Source organism: Galleria mellonella, unplaced genomic scaffold (assembly GCF_026898425.1).
Source record: "Galleria mellonella isolate WM207_F2 unplaced genomic scaffold, CSIRO_AGI_GalMel_v1 utg32, whole genome shotgun sequence".
Lineage (NCBI taxonomy): Eukaryota > Metazoa > Arthropoda > Insecta > Lepidoptera > Pyralidae > Galleria > Galleria mellonella.
The window spans coordinates 1,207,141-1,226,464 of NW_026442075.1; the positions used below are offsets into that span (position 1 = coordinate 1,207,141).

The 19,324-nt window shown below is 33.1% G+C and overlaps 1 protein-coding gene across 8 annotated transcripts in view; it reads right to left on the reverse strand.

Annotated features, from left to right (window-relative positions):
* LOC113510851 (heterogeneous nuclear ribonucleoprotein 27C) overlaps positions 1–19,324 on the reverse strand; it is a 38,310-nt gene that overhangs the window by 17,985 nt on the left and 1,001 nt on the right. For 6 of the 8 annotated variants that reach the window (XM_052896396.1, XM_052896395.1, XM_052896393.1 and 3 more), the window contains exons 2-8: positions 15,147–15,350; positions 10,829–11,019; positions 7,962–8,044; positions 6,748–6,965; positions 5,866–6,059; positions 1,481–1,570; positions 23–198 (exon numbers count right to left, since the gene is read on the reverse strand). In XM_052896396.1, coding sequence (XP_052752356.1) covers positions 23–198; positions 1,481–1,570; positions 5,866–6,059; positions 6,748–6,965; positions 7,962–8,044; positions 10,829–11,019; positions 15,147–15,350 — 1,156 coding nt within the window. The remainder of the gene's footprint in view (positions 1–22; positions 199–1,480; positions 1,571–5,865; positions 6,060–6,747; positions 6,966–7,961; positions 8,045–10,828; positions 11,020–15,146; positions 15,351–19,324) is intronic. The other 2 variants (XM_052896397.1, XM_052896394.1) reach the window with 1 other exon arrangement.

Consider the following 19,324-nt stretch of genomic DNA (forward strand, 5'->3'; position numbering starts at 1 on the left):
GTGGATGTGTGCGGGCACATACCTGGTCCTGCTGGTAGGCGGGCGGGTACTGCTGGTAGGTGGAGTAGTCCGCGGAGGAGGACTTGGAGAGCGCGGCGGAGGACAGGCCGCCGGTGAGGGCGGGGGCGCCGCCGCCTGCGCCGCCGCCGGCGCCGCGCCCGTACATCTCGCCGCCCTCCGACAGCGGCACGTACGAGCCTGCGCGGGCGCAAACCACACCGTTCAAATAACGCTACATACTACAATTCTATTTAGTACACTAAAATTAGTCCGTTACCTACACTTAGCGTATTTGATAAACAATCTCGGACATGAATTAATGAAATACAAAATCTTTTTTGTACTACATATTTTTGCGATTCTATTTCGGCAAAAATACACAAGGCGATTGTTTATTAAATACGCAAAATAAGTTATTTTTTTAATAAAACTAGTGCCATGCAAGGATTTCATCATCAAGGATTTTACCGTGTTAACGTGACGCGAAACATGCTTTAATGTGTTGAAGTTATATTGAAAATGTCACGACACTAATTTTACACGTTCAAGGGGCTTTTAAAACTAGGCGTGATATTAAACTCTTTAAAATCTAATATTAAATCGGATTTACAACTCCATGTGCATTAGAAGTAACTTATTATTACGTAAATAAGTTTTTACTTTTTTTTTTATTTATTTCACATCACATTACCATACGCCCAGTTTACACCTCTGTTGTAATTAGATGTAGGATTAGTGGAAAAAGACAGTCGTAAATTTTATTGTACTATATAAATAAAGTGATTAGTGCAACTCGGGCATACGATAATGAGGTCAATTCTGAAATGTCATTCTTTAAATCTCGAATTTCTCTTAAAGCACATTTGCAACGATAAGATCTAACATAAACGGGGGCTTACGACTCAAATGACGAGTAAAGCCAGTCATAAAATTCTCAAATTAGGAATTAAGTTATTCACTGATATTTGAGAACAAAATTACATAGATTCAAATTGATATTTACTAAAAGTACCTTCAATTTTAGAAATTTAAAGAGTGACATTTCATAATCGACCCCAGTACGACTAAACTTAGCGGTGATGATGTTGCTGGGCTGTATAATGATCACCACGCTTTATGCTGGATTAGAACTAACGAAACGCTTACATACACGAAAAAAAAAAAACTAAGCGAGTACGATAAATAAACGACATATTTCTAAAGTCACCGACCGCGATAAAAATGTAAACGAGATAAAATAACCCTAGAGACGTGGTTCGGACGCTGAAAAGAGTTAATGGATCCGAGAAAATTATATCTCCTATATAATAAGTATGATTAGGAAAATGTTCCTTTATAGAAATTCATAAGATAGGGCTCTACCTAACTTAAGAATGTTGCTCGCACAAGCCTTGCATACCCTATTTACTCGCACAAGCCAATTCGGCGACATAGCCGGGGGATAATCAGGATTAATCCCGCAAGGGGCAAAATATCTCACCAGAGCCAGTTGAGTTGGAGTTCTGCGGCATATTCCAGTTGGTCCAACTGCCGCCAGCCGACGCGCCCGCGGGCGCCGAGCTGTAGTTAGCTGCACAATCCAATAATATGCGTTCAATATAATTTCTTACTCCAGCCTGTTCGGGGTTGGTACATTTCTCATGTGTACGAATATATAAAAATTCTAGAGTATTCTACATCTAGAAGGCGTGGTGGCTAAGGTGTCGGTCGAGCGAATAATCGCAGAAGAATCTAGAATCTAACGGCCAAGGACTAATCGACGGTATGACTTTCCAATTACCCTAACCAGCGTTTCTTAACCTGAGATCGGCGTAAGAATATTGATGTGTCGGCAGCAGCACCTAGAATAAATCGACATATCCAAAATTCTAAATACTTAATGCTATTGATAAAATACAGATAGGTAATTTTCTTATTTTAAAGAATCTTTCTTGCATCCAATTTCAAGGTTAAGAAATGCTGGCCCAATTACACTTTGTCCGTTTTATTAACCAACTTCAAAGAAATAGAGGTTATGCAATTTAACAATTATGACCGATATTAGACTATTTTATTTAAAAAAAGGTTTCTAGGTTTATTCCCGTGTTGACACCGTAAAAATTTAAACCTCTTTCAAGTTGGTTTCTTTTCTTATTTTCTCGAAATAGCATTAGATATTAGGTTAACTTTAAAATGCGTATTTACGATTTAAAAATCGTCAGCTTTTCAAAAAGGTCACTCAATTATGCAAAAAAAAAAACCTGAGGAACCGATAAAAATAATTACAAGATAAAGCTGTTTTAGAGAACATAATAAAATGGACAAGGTGTAAATAAAAAATATTCTTTTTTTTTTTTTAATACATAAAAATGTCTTTGACCAGCTATGGACTAGAATAAAGTATTTTATTTATTTACAATTTATTACATCAGTTATAAAAATAAGGAATAAAGCAGATAATTGAGGAGAAGTGAAGTGATAAAAAGGCGAACTTATTACTAAGCTATCTCTTTTAGACAAACTTTGAGTAGAGGACATTGAATATTAAAAAAAAAATTAAAACATATAATACCAATTTCAGTGTAGTGACTCACTTTTCATCTAATCTTCTAGTATCAACATTTAATGACTAATTACTACCTCCATTATGATAATACAATTCTAACTATTCATTAATTTAATTATAATACTGCTTAATTTCATCAGTGACCTCGAGAAAGGACGCCATCTTAATATCCTAAACACAAGAATCCCATTTGCCTGTGTTTTGAATTTGTTAGCTTAATATACAGCATCAAAACTGTAGACAGTTTAGAAACACTTTTATTTATCGCTGCCTATATCACGTAAGAAAAATATAAAAAATTTCAATATGTCGGCTTTATGGTTCTGGAGATTTTGGGTTTAGAATATCAAATCTTTATATGCATATACATACTAGCTGTTTCCGGTCTGTCTATCCAAATTTGTTATATTTAGTTCACATGAGATTTCTAAAAATTATTTTACTATTTCCTCAGTCAAATAATTTATGAATTCGTGAGCGAAACAAGCTATATTTCTGGGTCCTCCTTTGTCCTCATAACTACTTAAAAAACTATTATATTCATTTACTTCATCCACATGTATAATGTGAAGAAGCAATAATTTTTAAGTCTTGGTAGATCATGGTGTTGTTTCCATATCCTACAACTTTCACATTGCTGCCATATTCCACTGCTATATAGCTGCTTCACGATAGAAACATCAGTAGGAGAAAGGTGTCCATGCAGACATTTGTACAGTTTTGGTCAACACAACTGTAATAATCATAACTCTGTGATACTTTCTTACAATAATTTTTTTTTAATACCCAATTATTATCATATATACTATGCTACAATGCATGGAACATATGCATAACCTAATATGAAATACTCTACTTATCTATTCATACATACATTAGCCAAAAATTGGTTGACAGTACAAATTACATGTAGCAAACTTTATAGACTCTCTGACTATATTGTCAAATAGTATATGCTAGCTTGCAATTTATGTACCACAAACATCTGAACGTACCAACGGCACTGTACCGAGGGCACTGCCTGGATGTGGACCTTAGATCATTTCTTTATTAACACATACCATTTAAACAATCTATTAATTTATCATGTAAATACAAATACATTATCTCTATATCTCACAAAAGAAATCTTCAATTGTGGCAAAACAAATTATTTTGATTTAAAAACTAAAGTATTGAACCGATTTTGGTAAAACTTTTATGGGATTAATCTCAAAGTATCTCCTTTCAGATAAAAAAAAAATCAAATTGATCTACAGCTGACGGAGTTACAAGGTTACAAACATAAAAAAAAAACAACCAATTTAAAACTTTCATTTTGAAGTCCAGAAGAAGAAATAAAAATAAAAGTCTGTTGAAAAAAATAAACATTCCCATAAACAAGATATACTTAAACTGATACAAATTTGAATATTAAAAAAAACATCTGCGAAAAAAAAAAAAAAAGCAAATTACATATTTTACATCACCTGGAACAGCTTCGAAACAGCTAGTAGTGTATGTTTTCGTTTATTCAAGCAAAATTCATAGCTTTACAATTTACATTTATTATAATTTCTCCATTTACCATAGAAAGCCGAAAGAAAGAAAGAAAAAAGATGTACAAAGTATTTAGTAGTGTGAGTAAGAGAGTATATGTGAAGTACATTCGAATAAGGCGGGAGGAATGTCCCCGGCCCCCATGTTATGACTCGATTCTCGTAATGAAAACCATAATGGTATAATAGATACTTATATAGATACATATATAATTGTTAAAACCTTTTGTATTATCGTTTTTTAATGATGCCCATTTTAAAGTAATTCAACCATAATGTCACCAAATCATTAATTATTTATCAATAAATAAAGATTAAATTATTATTAAATATTGGTTCTGTGGTCAAAGCTTAGAATAGGCCATCCCTTCCTTTCCTGTGTGTGTCGTAACTTATTAACGGAACTTAATGGTCGAGAGATGAGTAGCAGCATCCCACCTCAAGCATATCCAACGCCTAGCTGCGGTTGCTAAACCATTTGCCAAGCGTGGCAAGTCCTAGCTAAACCCACCCTTATGAGTGAGGTTTATGTTCAGCAGTGGATAATTAACAACTAATATGGTATAAAAAATATTATTAAATGTATTAAAAAATATAACTATAACAATAGACTGGATAGTAGTAGTAGTACCAGAGGGAGACTTTGTACAAAAGTCGATTGCTTGGGTACCTCTGTTCCATTCGTGTTTCAACCGTGAAACAGTTGTGTTTGCATGGCTGTGTTTCGGTTTGAAGGGTGGAATATGGCGTGAATTTACTGGGTACAGAGGAATAACACCTGAGTCCTCAGGATTGGCAACGCATGGGGGTATTATGGGCGAAACAGTATACTCTGTTATGTCCATGGTACTGCTCATGTCTATAGGCGACAGTTACCACTTTCCATCAGGTGGGCCGTCAGCTTGTTTGCCATTCTAAGTTGTATAAAAAAAATAGTAACATTAATATACTAATAACATAATATATAATGTTAATAAAATAAGTCGGGCATTATTGGCAATTTATTTGCTATTCATAATATCAACATATAATTTTAAATAATACTTTACACGAGTACTGACATGTGTATTCTCAAAAAAAAAAGCAAAATGTACCTTCTCAGTGCAGTATATATTGCTTAATAAATAGCCCGTTAAGACATTCATTATTATTGAATACGGAAGCGTTAAAGAGCTCCACCGACAAGAGCGCAGCTCTTAAATGGATAGATAGACGGAAGCATTGATTCTACCGAAATACTTATAACTTGTAACAATTTTTTTTTTTTAATTTGAAAGTACCTTCATATCGGCAAGATAAGACTATAGAAATTCATTAGTTTGATTTTTAAATAAAATCATTTTTGTCATAATTGAAGTTAGTTTTTTTATGGATCTAAATTTTATAATGTTCATTATAATGAAAAAATTTATGAATGTGGAGGAAGCGAAAGAGGTTAAATCGAAACATTTGGCGTTCCATTGTTTCTGCCTACCCTAATGGGAGACAGGCGTGACAGATATGTATGTATGTATGTATATTTATATGTATGTAAAAAAAAAAGTCTTCCTTATTTCTCAGTTAATAAATTATTTGACAAGTCACATAATATAAACAATACTCCCCGTACTTCATTAAACAACTAAAATTCGACTATATTCAAATAGTGTGTACGAGAATCGAGTCGCGGCTTGCGTGTATGCGTGCGCGTGCGTGTGCGTGTGTGCGTGTGCGTGTGTGCGTGTGAGCGTGCGTGCGCAGGGGGAGGAGGAGGAGGAGGCAAGGCGGAGAGTGCATAGTCACCGTAGCTGCCGTAGCCCTGCGCGGGCGGCTGCTGCGTGTAGTTGTTGGTGGCGGGCCAGGCGGGCGCGTGCGGCGGCGCCTGCGGCGCGGGCGGCGCGCCCCAGCCCTGGTAGTTGCCGGGGCCCGCGCCCGCGCCCGCCGCGCCGTACCCCGCGTACGACGTCTGCCCTGGGGACGTGCCCCACCCTTGGTACCTACGGACCGATGTGCGCTGCTATACTCTCTATTACAACACAACTGCGTGGGGGGAAAGGGATTGTTAGTAATGGGGATTTTTAACAGCTCCATTACTAACAATATATCATACCAGGTCGACCTCCAAGTGGTTCCTTCTAAAAAGTATCGTGGTTGATTCTTGTGGTATTTATTACGATCAGCTTAACTGACCAACTTCTATCCTCACCTATCACCCCTCATTGGCAGGGTACACAGCACAAGTGGGGTTACCATTCCTTTATTATCCTATAAAAAACCATGACTGCCTTGTGACAACACGTTAATCTAATGTTGAAAACTATTATGATTGCTGGTGAATTCACCATGTATGATATACTCTACCCATATATGAAAGCGCAACTTACTCTACTTCATCTTCACCTATCATCGCTGTCTAAAACCCCGCCAGCGTTCATATTAAGCGTAAAGAGGTACATTTCACTATATACAAAAGTTTGTTTTGTCTCAATTATAATATATAGTTTAATGGCTAACTACAATCCGGCTCGAAGGACTTTATGATCCTTGGAGCTAGATAACCCATAAATTATGAAGAAATCTATATTAAAGACTTAGTACCGCTAATTACGTTTAAAATAAGAAATAACCTACAATACAGTTCGGAAAAATAGATAAAAATAATACACTAAGCGAACAGACACTAACCCTTGCATGATGTTAGGACCGGCCATCGGCATGTTAATGGGCGGGCCGCCCATCTGGCCGTTGTGGCCCTGGATCATGTTGATGGGCGCGGCGGGCGGGCCCCACTGGCCGGCCTGCGGCGCGTCGCCGGGCGCGCTCATACCACCACCGCCCATGCCGCCGCCTCCAGCGCCCAGTTTGCCGGATCCATCGCGAGGCTCGGCGCGTTTGATCTCCACCTGACGTTTTACATTAAGATTTAATATAAATTTCCTTACGTACAGTGCCATCTATCCAAAACTAACTGACAAAAACGATTATTGGATAACTAATAGAAATTTCTTTTATTCATAAATACATTTAATTCATATTATATACACAGAAAAAACGAAGACCAATATAAACAGATATTCACATATAAATAACTAATAGCGAGGAGATTTAAAAAAGAGAAAGAAGAGAAGTATCTCTTGCTCAGTCAATATACAATTCATGTTATCTCATTAAAAATCTCATTAACTGCATTGGATAAAACCAAAATATAGCAAACTTGAATTATAACCTTCATTATATATTTGGCTACCCTTTCCCAAACTTGAAAATATATAATATTAGCATACAATTTTACATTTAGAATTAATTTGTTGCAAGTATTGTAAGCTTTTTGTCACAAAGATCAAAAAGTATATGCTAACTTGCTTTTTATCTACCACAAACATCTGAACGTACCAACGGCACTACGCCGAGAGCACTGCCTGGATGTGGCCTATATTACATATCTTTTTCTAAGATAAATACTAGCATTCTTTAATACATATTATAAACTTAGGCACCCATAGGGTAACTCATTTCCTTTAATCATGAATAGTGTTACCAGACATAATCTGTCAATATAGTATTAATTATTCCAGAAAAAAATTTATAATTTGTTAATTAAAACCCTACGCTTTAATATTCTAAAATAGATTATGTTACGATTACAAGAGAACTCATGTTCCTAAAACAATGAAAAGTCTATAAATAAATTTACTGGTTTTTTTTGGGCAATTTATAAATATACGCATAATATAAAATAAGCAGTTAGAGCAAATTATTTATATATCACATTTAATTTTAAAATAATAACACGACTCGCGATATTTATTATTTAAAATAAAACGTCTAAAATCAATTTTAGGGACATAAAAAGTGAAGCAATATAAAACTTTTTAATATGGAAATTATAATTCATTTACCTGTTTTCCATTGAGGTTAATGAAATGCTCCTGGGTCACACGCTCTACGGAGATCTCGTCTTCGAAAGACAAGAAGCCAAAACCTAAAACAAAGTTAAGACACTACATGACTATTTGTGTTTTCTGCATGTTGGTATATAACTATAATATATTATAATATATAATATTCATTAGAAATTAATAATAACTAAATTGTTCCACCCGATTTATTTTAATGAGGTTTTCTTACGAGAAATAGTTTTTATATGGTGTCAATGTAGTTCGTATGTCTATGTTATGAGATGTTGGTAGTGATGTAACGAGAAAAAGCGGAAAGGTACGTTATATAGGTTGCTGAGTAACATTAATGTCATTCTAATACAATTTGACAACTGTTAGATTCTCTATAGTAATATCTATATTATAATATCTAATATCTGGTAATATCAATATACATATGTAAATAGATATACCGATATGATAAACAACTGTAGTCTTAAAATATAAATTTAATTAGTTTTTCAAGTAAATAAGTAATGGTATAAAATGGACTTGATGTATAACGTGAACTATCTGTGTAACTACATATGTTTGTATGCCGTACAGGCTAAACATGTCGAACGTTATTATATTGTCAACATCTGCATGTATTTATACGCATGTTTTACAAATAAATAATCTTGAATCTTCATGTATTTTTTATCGTCATACTGTTTCTTCATCAAACCTGTAGCGTTTTATTTAATATTCAAATCCAGGACACATACAGGTAAGATCATTTATAACTTCTTACAATTGAACATATTTTGTATTTTTTTTTTAATTTTTTATTTCATACTTTTTCTGTGTACTATAAAGTTATTTTGTCTTTTTATAACTTATAAAAAAATATTCGACATGATGTAATATTGTTATGACTAATTTAAATGAAATATAATTGAGTTTGAGAACTTCTGAGTCGGCGACTCGATTGCGCTAACGAATTCTAACCGCATAAGACTTCATTACATCACAATCATCATGATTACGACCAGCAATCCAATTTGGAAATCGAGAACTAATCCATCGAAATATTGACACGCGATTTAACAGCAATAAGACACACACGTCATCAAGGTCGATGACCCGAGTCATCGACACGACCATATCTGTAACTCTGGATCATATTATATCAATAGAAATATAACGGGGTCGATTCTTGAGGTATCATTCCCTAAACTGACAACTAAAATTAAAAATAATTTGATAATTTATCAATTATTTGTATAATGGTATGGACCGTTGAGAATTACATGTAAAACAGTTCGACAAGGCAATTCTACTAAATATTCCGTTTATACTGGTGCATAAAATAATGACTGTGCTGTAATATTAAAATTAAAATTTTAGAATTAGAAAATGGTGATTCAGAGTTGACTCTATTATTTTAATTTCAAATATCAAACATTTAAGTATTTCACATGTGGTATCAATTTGAATATTTACGTATGAAAGAATGTAGCTAATTACACATTACCTACAATTGAAAGACTAATACAGCGTTAACACTTTCAATAAAACAAATATTAATAATGAACAATTTAAAATTAAAATAAGCAATTTTACGACTATTGTTAAAGGAATATATCCAACCCTCGAGTCTAAAGACTCGTCCCTTTGTGTGTCTACTATCGCTTATATAACGGATTGTGTTTAAAGGAATTTTTTGAAATGATCCCCACAACCACTTTTTATCATCACAACACTCGCTATCGATAGGGAATTCCTTACACGTTTAAATCTAAATGGTCGCGTACAGTTCGCTTTGAGAGAAGTTTTCTCCCGCGAAAGCTCAGGCTGCGGAATGAGTTCCCTGTCGAGGTTTTCCCTAAAGCCTACAGTATTCTACTACTACTAGACTTCTACTACTTCTAGACTACGGTTCTTCAAAAAGGGTATTTTAAAGTTTCTTTAGGCTTGTGAACGCGCACATGACATTCCTAGTGTTGCAGGCATCCATAGACTACAGTGGCCGTTTACCATCAAATAAGCTGTACTGGCAAGTACTTTATGTTATAAAAAAAAGGACCACATTTTTTCTCGGTTTATTTAAAAAACTTTTCCTAATTTGATATACATTGTGTTTTTATGAATTTTCTATAAGAACATAATATTTATATAGATACTTGATTAATTGGCATGTCAGTGTTAATTGCTGCATTTTAAAACAGTTTCAACGAAATCTTTTTGTTTCCACCTATGACTTGTACTTTAACTGTATCACAGATTAAGACATTTAAATCAGTAATAGGAATAAGAAAATTCTTTTTTATAGACATTTCGTGTAACTTTATATCTATTTGTTTATTTTTTTATAGACTGCCATAAAGAACAGTCCGGAACCACCTGCATATACATTTAATACCTGCAGAAATTAGCAACGAGTTACATAGCGAGCCACAATCGAGACCGCTGACGCCGCTTCGCATCCAAAACTCGTGTAAATGACGTAAATGCCTAACTAGGTAATCGCTGACGCTACAGCACGAGGCTGGTCTACATGACGACTTGAAAACGCACTCCTGGTTCACACTTAATATACACTATAAAACTGTAATATTAATATTAGTTAAGAAACTACAGTTATGAATAAAAAAAACAGAATAAATCTCATTTCATGGGCAGTGATTCTAATTATAATTAGATTTAGGAATTTTATATTGTAACTTTTATTAATAGAATTAAATTTGTTTATTTAAAATCTCGTTTCTTTTCGAATCCTCCAGTTGTCGTCCTCATAATTAACAAGATTTTAACCTATAATGGAACACAAAAAAATTTGAATTTCTCATACTCAACCACTCAGAGATGAATGTAAAGTAAAAAGAAACAATGTAACAACTACTCACCCCTGGATTTCTTCTTCTCTTGGTCGTACATGATGACAACCTCCATGACCTTGCCATATCTTCCAAAGAACACCCTAAGGTCGGTCTCGGTAATATTAGATGGTAGTCCACCGAGGAACACCTTTGGATATCCTCCTCCACGCTTAGGCTTCTGCAGCGTGCGAGGATTGCACGGCTTCGGGTCAATAGTTCTGGAGACAAATTTGTAATGACAAATTGGATTAATTTTTAAAAGACTCCAAAATGGAAGAGGTTGTTTGGCAATTTTTTTTTAATTTGTGAACTCAAGTTTGAAACAAATTAAGGTTACTTGTATAAAAATAAGTTAATATTTTATTTTATTATCAATACGATTTTTTGTAAATTTATTTCAGTAATTGGATGAAACGAAATATGTATGTAAACATACAGCACTATACAATTTTTAGCCTTCAATTCTCTCTGTCTAGTCTTGTAAGGGGCCTGTCATAATAGCTTTTGATGTCTTTTTTTTACAATCAATAGAATAACAAGATAAAACATAGGGTAATTTTGCGACGAAGGACGTTGCAAGACACATCTAGTATATTTCAAGTATTAGGATTATTTTAGTGCAGTTTTTTTTTTTTTTTTTATTAACAGATTTATAATTTTACATTCTCGTAGAGTACAGACAAAAAACAAGCAGTCAAAATTTACAACACATATTAATCCTTAAATTTCAACTACAACAACTCGGGGTCGTACATTGCGCAGTGCGAGATCCCTTCGTTTAGTAACTCCTATTCATTCTTCTAAATTCTATTCCTATTCTTTCACTATCCAAGCTATCTGTCTCTAGAACTCCTTACCTCTTTCTATTAGATCAGCGCAATCTCTTGCCTCGTTCAGAGGCAGGTAAAATCTCATTACCTATAATCTCTAATTTGCTTTGACGTTTACTATGTGTGATTTATCTTGATCTATTTAGTATATTTATGTTTATGTATTATTATTTATATTATATATGTATGTTTATGTATTGTAATCTAATTTTTATATTTAGAATATTTTGCATTTTGTTTGATTCCTTTTATGTATTTACTGTGTCTGACTTGTGCCATCTACCTTTCTCTCTGTACTTATCCATTCTTTATGCCAGGTTGTCTGTAAGAGATTGCTTTTAGCGATAAGACCGCCTTTTGTATATGCACATTCTGTATAAATACTCCTTGTATACATCTCTACTGTGCGCAATAAAGAGTTTATTATTATTATTACATGGAACTTATCAAAAAGATTGTTTCTAGTTCTTAATGTCATATCAATAAAGAATCTATCGGACTAGTAATTTGATTAGAATTATTTTGTTTAATTCTGCTACAATTAGTAAGTATGTGTGTGACTGCCAACACTCGAAAATTGACCACCACTATCACTACCACAAGTTCCACAACCTTCCATATTAGTCATCAATCTCCGACTGCCAGTTTATTCACGCACGTTTTGTGACACGTGTTTTTAAATCTAAACGAGACGTCTTCAATTAGATGGCTACTCGGAGCCTAGTGTTAGCGGTTCGGAACCCAAACTGCGAACAACATAGTCCAGAAAAATCTGTCGATATCTTAACTCTCCTTTGAAAATAGATAAGTATTCCATAAGGATTGGACCACATAAAATGAGATGTCATAAATCAGATATTTTTAAATGCAACAAACTTTTACGTTATACACGAGAATATTATGCAGGGTGAAACAGAAAACCAATTGTATCCTTTCAAAGGCCAATGAAGTTGAACATTTTTATAAGTCATGATGAGCGAAACCAGCAACAATTTGGAAGAAACTTCACACTTAATGTGATGGCGAGGAGATGAAGGTGTGTACATATTTATACTGCACTAAGATCCGTAGGTTTTGTTTAACAAGAAAATTGTTTCATTATTAGGACGCTCCCTAAAAATAGCCCAATTGCTAGCAATATATCCTGTCAGATCGACCTCCGCGCGGTCCCATTAGAAACCATCGTGGTTAATTTTTGATGGATTTACAATCACAATTAGCTAACTAGCCTGCATTCATCTTCACCTATCATCCCTCGCTGGCGAAGCACCAATGGGTTACCATTATAGATCAACAGCCATTAAAAAACCTCTTAAAAAGTTATGATGGCTTGGATATTACTCAGTATATATTATATGCTTTAAACATTAGTTTGTTTCACAATTTCCTTGTGAAGTTTATATTAAATCAAGATAGTATTACAGCATAATCAATAATACAAAATTTGATCCGTCACTTTGTATCAATAACTTCGGAGATATGATAAAGTTAAGTGCTCTTACTATAAACTGGTAATATCCGCAATATTTATTTATTTATATCGGGAAGCTTAGAGAATAATAATACAACTTCTGTTCACTAAATTGCATAAATAAAAAAAAACAGTTTTTCTAAATAATCAATTAAAAAGCACTTTTATAGTGAATCATAAATTTAATTATACAAAAAAAAAAGGCAAAGAATTATTTGGAAATTTAAAAATCAAAATATTAATAATTGCAATATTTAATAGTTGATTTATGTAATTGTTTTTATTACTTTTCATTTAAGACTTAATACATGCATTTTCTTTCAACCAACTCTATTCCAGGCCATATCTTTGAGCTACCTATACGACATGACACCTAATGTTCCCTTCATCTGTCTCTGTAATTTGTTCTAACATCAACGACAAGGGGAGGGGGGTTGTTAGTAATGAGGACTATCAGTCACATTGCTGGTAATATACCCTGATAGGTCGACCTCCACGCGGTTCCCCCAGGAAACCATCGTGCTGAATTCCAAATGTATTTATCACGATGGGCTAACTGACCTGGCTCTCATTTTCACATATCATCCCTCACTGGTAAGCCGCCGGTGTATACCAATAGCGCGGACAGGGTTACCATTCCATTATCATCCATTAAAAAAAAAACACCAATGACAACGTGAATATCGACGAATTCCTTTACCACTTGTCTAGGAAGTGGAGTAATATATTAAAAATGTAACTAGACGACGTTTGCACATGGAAGATATTTAAAAAATATAAAAACAAAATAATAATTTATTGTAGTTGTTGTCCGTCTGTTTCGTTCCGGCATCACGCAAAAACTCATGCACTAAATTGAATGCCGTTTTTAGTTTTAATCCTAAAATCAAACTTAAAATTTGATATATGTTTTATCTTCATACTCCATCTAAAAATGGTATATTCATTGGTTTTCCTATTTCTAAAATCCACGCATACAAAGAGGCAAACAAAAATCTACAAGATAACAAAACGTGACTGAAACGCAACAAATTGCAATGTCAGTCGTAACAATATGACGACTCGTTAAATAAATTGTATAAATACGGACAAATATGACCTAGTTTTATGAAAATAAATGTTTTTAAATGCAAGTTTTACAACTTGGATCAAATTCTTTTTCGAGACATTAATTAATGGACAGTAGGTATTTTTTTATACAACTCAGAATGGCAAACAAGCTGACGTCCCACCTGATGGAAAGTGGTAACCGTCGCATATAGACATGAACAGTACCATGGACATAACAGAGTATACTGTTACGTCCATGATACCCCCCATGTGTTGCCATTTCTGAGGACTCAGATGTTATTCCTCTGTACCTTGTAAATTCACGCTATATTCCACGCTTCAAACCGAAACACAGTCATGCAAACACAACTGCTTTACGGTTAAAACACGAATGGGACAGAGGTACCCAAGCAAACAACTTTTATACAAAGTGTCCCTCAAAGTAATTAAAATAAACCTTCTTTTACTTACTAGCTTTTCCTCGCGAGCTTTCCTGTATGACTTTATGGTATACTAGGTGTTACTCGCGGTTTCGAAAGCATGACATCGTATTTTTTAGTAGAAATTTTTCCAAATCTTAGTAGATGCTAACATTAAAAAATAAAACTGTTCCAAATTTCTTTTTTCCAGTTTTAGACTGTATTTTGATAATTTGATTAGGATTATTTTACTTCATTCCTCTACCATTAGTATGTGTGCGACTGCCAACACTAGAAGACTGATCACCACTATTACTATCAGATGTTCCAGAACTTTCCATATTTGGCATCCAGCGCCCACTGCCATTTTATTCACGCACGTTTTGCGACACGTGTTTCACCTCTAAACAGAAGATAAATGAAGATGTCTATCTTCATGCAAATTATTAGATAGCTGTTTGGAATCTATTATTATTATTCACAGTTTGGATTCCAAATGGTTAAAACTAGTCGATATTGATGATTATTTTTGTATTTTTATTTTATTAAATAAATTTTTTAATTGTTCCACATACCTGCCATCGAGCTGGTGTGGCCCATTCTGGAGAACCACATTCACCAGCGACGGTTCGGCGAAGGTGACGAAACCAAAGCCCCTGGAGCGGCCCGATTCGCTGTTCTTCATCACGACACAATCGATGACGTCCCCATAGCGGGAGAAGTACCGCTGCAAGTTCTCCTGGGACGTTTCCCATGATAAGCCACCAACAAACAGTTTTCTGCGCCAATAATAATACTTGTAAAGGAATAGAAATGACAAAACCTATTTTTATAATACAATGAAAAGGGCCCAAATGAGCGGGTTAACTCTGGATATTGTCCCACAAAAAAAAAACCAGTTATTTTATATCATTTAAAAACTAAACTAGTGAACCGATTTTGAGAAAAAATTTCTATAAGACCAATCTGTAAGTATATCCTTTCAGATAAATGAAGAATTTTCCAAATCGGTTTATAACTGATAGTTATGAAGTAAGAAGCATTAAAAAAAACAATAAAATTTAGAAGATCCTTTTTTTTAAGTCGGTTGAAAATGGAGTCCACTTTGTCCATAGACTATGTAACCATTTACCATCAGACAGGCTGTATGCATATTTGGCATCTTTGTGGTATAAAAAAAATTACTACAATGAAAAAAAGAATAGTGATGCATGAAAGGTATCATGAACATCACAATATATTCTACAAGGTCCAGTCTATTCATGTCTATATGTAGGTATATAAATAATATAATTAATTAGCTTGTTTGCCATTATATGTTCCATGAAAAAAAAAATGTCAAACAAGTAATATCTAAGTACAATACAGCTGGTACGATGGTGAAAGTTATTGAAGCCTATGGACTATTTTAAGAAATAGGTACTAATTACAACAAAAAAAAAATTCATTTCCTGACCAAAATTCAACTAGCCTTTGCTATATTTGTAAACAATTTACTATGTTATATTAAGTTGTTAATGTATGTTGTGTATTACTGAAATACATTTTCATTAATTCATTTGACAAGAACATCATATAATAACATTTATTTAAATAACAATAAAGTAGTTGTATTTTTTAGTACATCACTGACCCCAAACAATAATGGGATTATTTCAATTATTTTTTTTCTTTTCCATTCTTTTCTCTTAACATTCATTTCCACATTCACTCCCATTCTGGCCATATCATCTTTCACACAGTACATTCATATCTTTGTAGGTCTACCACTACCCTTATAATCATCCACATTCATACTTAACATGTTCCTAATACCTGCATATCACTTTTAATTTTTTTTTGTACATTATTTGTATTACCTATTTAATATTTTATAGCAAGCATATATGTATTGAGTTTGAGTTACACAGTTGCAAGACAACCATCGTTACTATTTACCTACAGTGATAAAAATGATAACGTCAAATTACCTACTTGGAACATACAAAGAAGCAACTGTTACAAGATTTAGTAAGATTTGTAATATTTTTTTACATAAAGAATGAAGCAATGTAGAACAGAATTGTAAATAGATTATTATAGCCCTATAATAGCCTGATGATAAACGGTTATGGCAGTGTAAGGATGCAACAGGGCTGTCATTCACCAGAAGGGAACAATATACACATCGTCTGCATGGGTACCTCTGTCCCATTCACATTTGCGTATGAAGCAGCTGTACTTGCTTGATTTGTTATGGTTTAAAAAGTGGGATGAAATTACAGAAAGGGTGGTGAAATTTCAGGATTTAGAATCATAAAAATGTACTCCTTAGGAATGGCAACATATGAGGGGTAACAAGAGCTTTATGTTAGCATATTCCATCAGCTTATTTCTCATTCTAAGTTGTATAAAATGTATTATAAAAGAATTATTATTTAACTGATGCAAGAGTTTCGATGCAAGGTCTATTATTATTACTCTTAGTAATTTCAAAGTAATAAAAAGATAAAAAAATAATGATTAGATAATGAATGATAAAAATATAAATTTTTGAAAGTTATACTTGACAGAGACAGCAATAATATTGGTAAATGTCTGTCAAGTGGCCTACATTTTAAATTGAATTTAAAACTATATATAATCATTGACTACATAACCATATTTGTGATATTTCATAGATGGAATGTTGGCTAGTCATTAGTACTAATGTAGGTACCATTACAGAAAAATGTTCAAATATTAAATTAGTACATGACAAAAACCAGATTTTTAAATGTTACATGGTACCTACACGTAAATCTATACTTATAATAAATCTGTAGAGAGGTCAATTCTGTACATGAAATATATTTCCAAAATAACTATCAGGCGGTGATTAGTGATCGATACTGATGTCAAAAATGCAATCAGTAAAATTTTTATCTGTCTGTCTGTATGTTCGTTATAGAAACAAAAACTACTTGATTAATTTTAACGAAACTTGGTACAATTATTCTTCATACTTCTGGGCAGGCTATAGTATACTTTTCATCACGCTACAATCAATAGGAGCAGATCAGTGAAGGGAAATGTTAAAAATGTTCACCGGTGCAATGCTATGATATGATAATATGAGTGATACTTTGTAGTCTGTTAATGTACCTATTATTTTTTTTATATCAAAGTTTTGGTTCAATACAAAATACAACAGAGAAAGTTTTTAATCATAATAAATATAATATTAGTATTTATATAAGGTAATTTTAAATAAAAATTAACATTTCCAAAATAAATGAAGATTGAAAATTACTAAAATTGAATGAAATTAATTCATAAAATGTATCATAATTGTTTGATTTTTCACAGAATAATGTCTACTATTCTGATAGGAAGCTATTAATAGGATTAAAACTTACTATAAATACATGTAATATCTATTTAATCGAATTAGAGTGTATTTTCCATTTACAGAAATATATCTGAGTAAATACCGTTTCTAAACGTGCTTCTACATATGTTAATATAGAACTAACTCTTATTTATAATAATTTAAACCTACAATACATTTTAACTACTAGCATTTTGTCACTTTAAGATAAAAATACAAAAGCATTTATATTCAAATAGAAAGCTACACTGATATGGGCAAATACACCTGAGAAAGAAAAGTAAAGATGACATCACTTTGTAGTTATTTGAATTATTGCAATATGTGAATATACTTTGTTGCATTACTGTAGGTATCATGTTACCATGCCCTAGTTGCCCGATATAAATAAATATTCATACAAATAATCTTTGTCACATCATTACCTAAAACTTAAGTATTTATATAGGCATATTTTTCTACTTCTAATATTAGTAGATATATAGAAAATAATAAAATATTAAGTGAATTTTTTTTTATACAACTTAGAATAGCAAACAAGCTGACGGCCCACCTGATGGAAAGTAGTAACCATCACCTATAGACATGAGCAGTACCATGGACATAACAGAGTATACTGGTTCACTCATGATACCCCCCATGTGTTGCCATTCTGAGGACTCAGGTGTTATTCCTCTGTACCCAGTAAATTCACACCATATTCCACCCTTCAAAACGAAACACAGCCATGCAAACACAACTGCTTCACAGTTGAGATACGAATGGAACAGAGATATCCAAGCAATCGACTTTTGTACACAGACTCCCTCTGGTTGTATTTTATCATCAAATAATTGTATCATTAAATAAATACATTTCAAAGACATGCACAGATAAAGACTGTATGCAATTATTAGAATTTATTAATTAGAATTTACTAATATTGGGTACTTTATTATTATTATTAATTAATAAAGATGACATTTTTTTATATCTATAGCTTGTTTGTCTTAATAAAGGATATTTGATTTATTTTAATATTGGGTACATTACTTAAAATGAATCATACATATGTATGCCATTAATAAACTGTTTATTTCTCATTAAGCTACTCGTTTGAGACATCATACTATCACTATTAGAATGCATTAAAATGATAACTATCTAGAACATTTGTGTAAATAATATAAAAAGAAAATACCTAGTTATGATTGTGAATCATTTCAATGATTATTAAGCACATTTGCTGGATTGGTGAAAGTGACATTCACTTTGAACCAGCTTTGTTCAAGTTACAATTTTGCAAATCTCACCTTTGCCACACTGATATGAACCTTATTAATGTAGTGTGGTAATTTTAACCTCTATTAAAACCTCTGTTATAGATAGGTAAATTTGTAACTGGGGCTAAGTAATTTATAAATC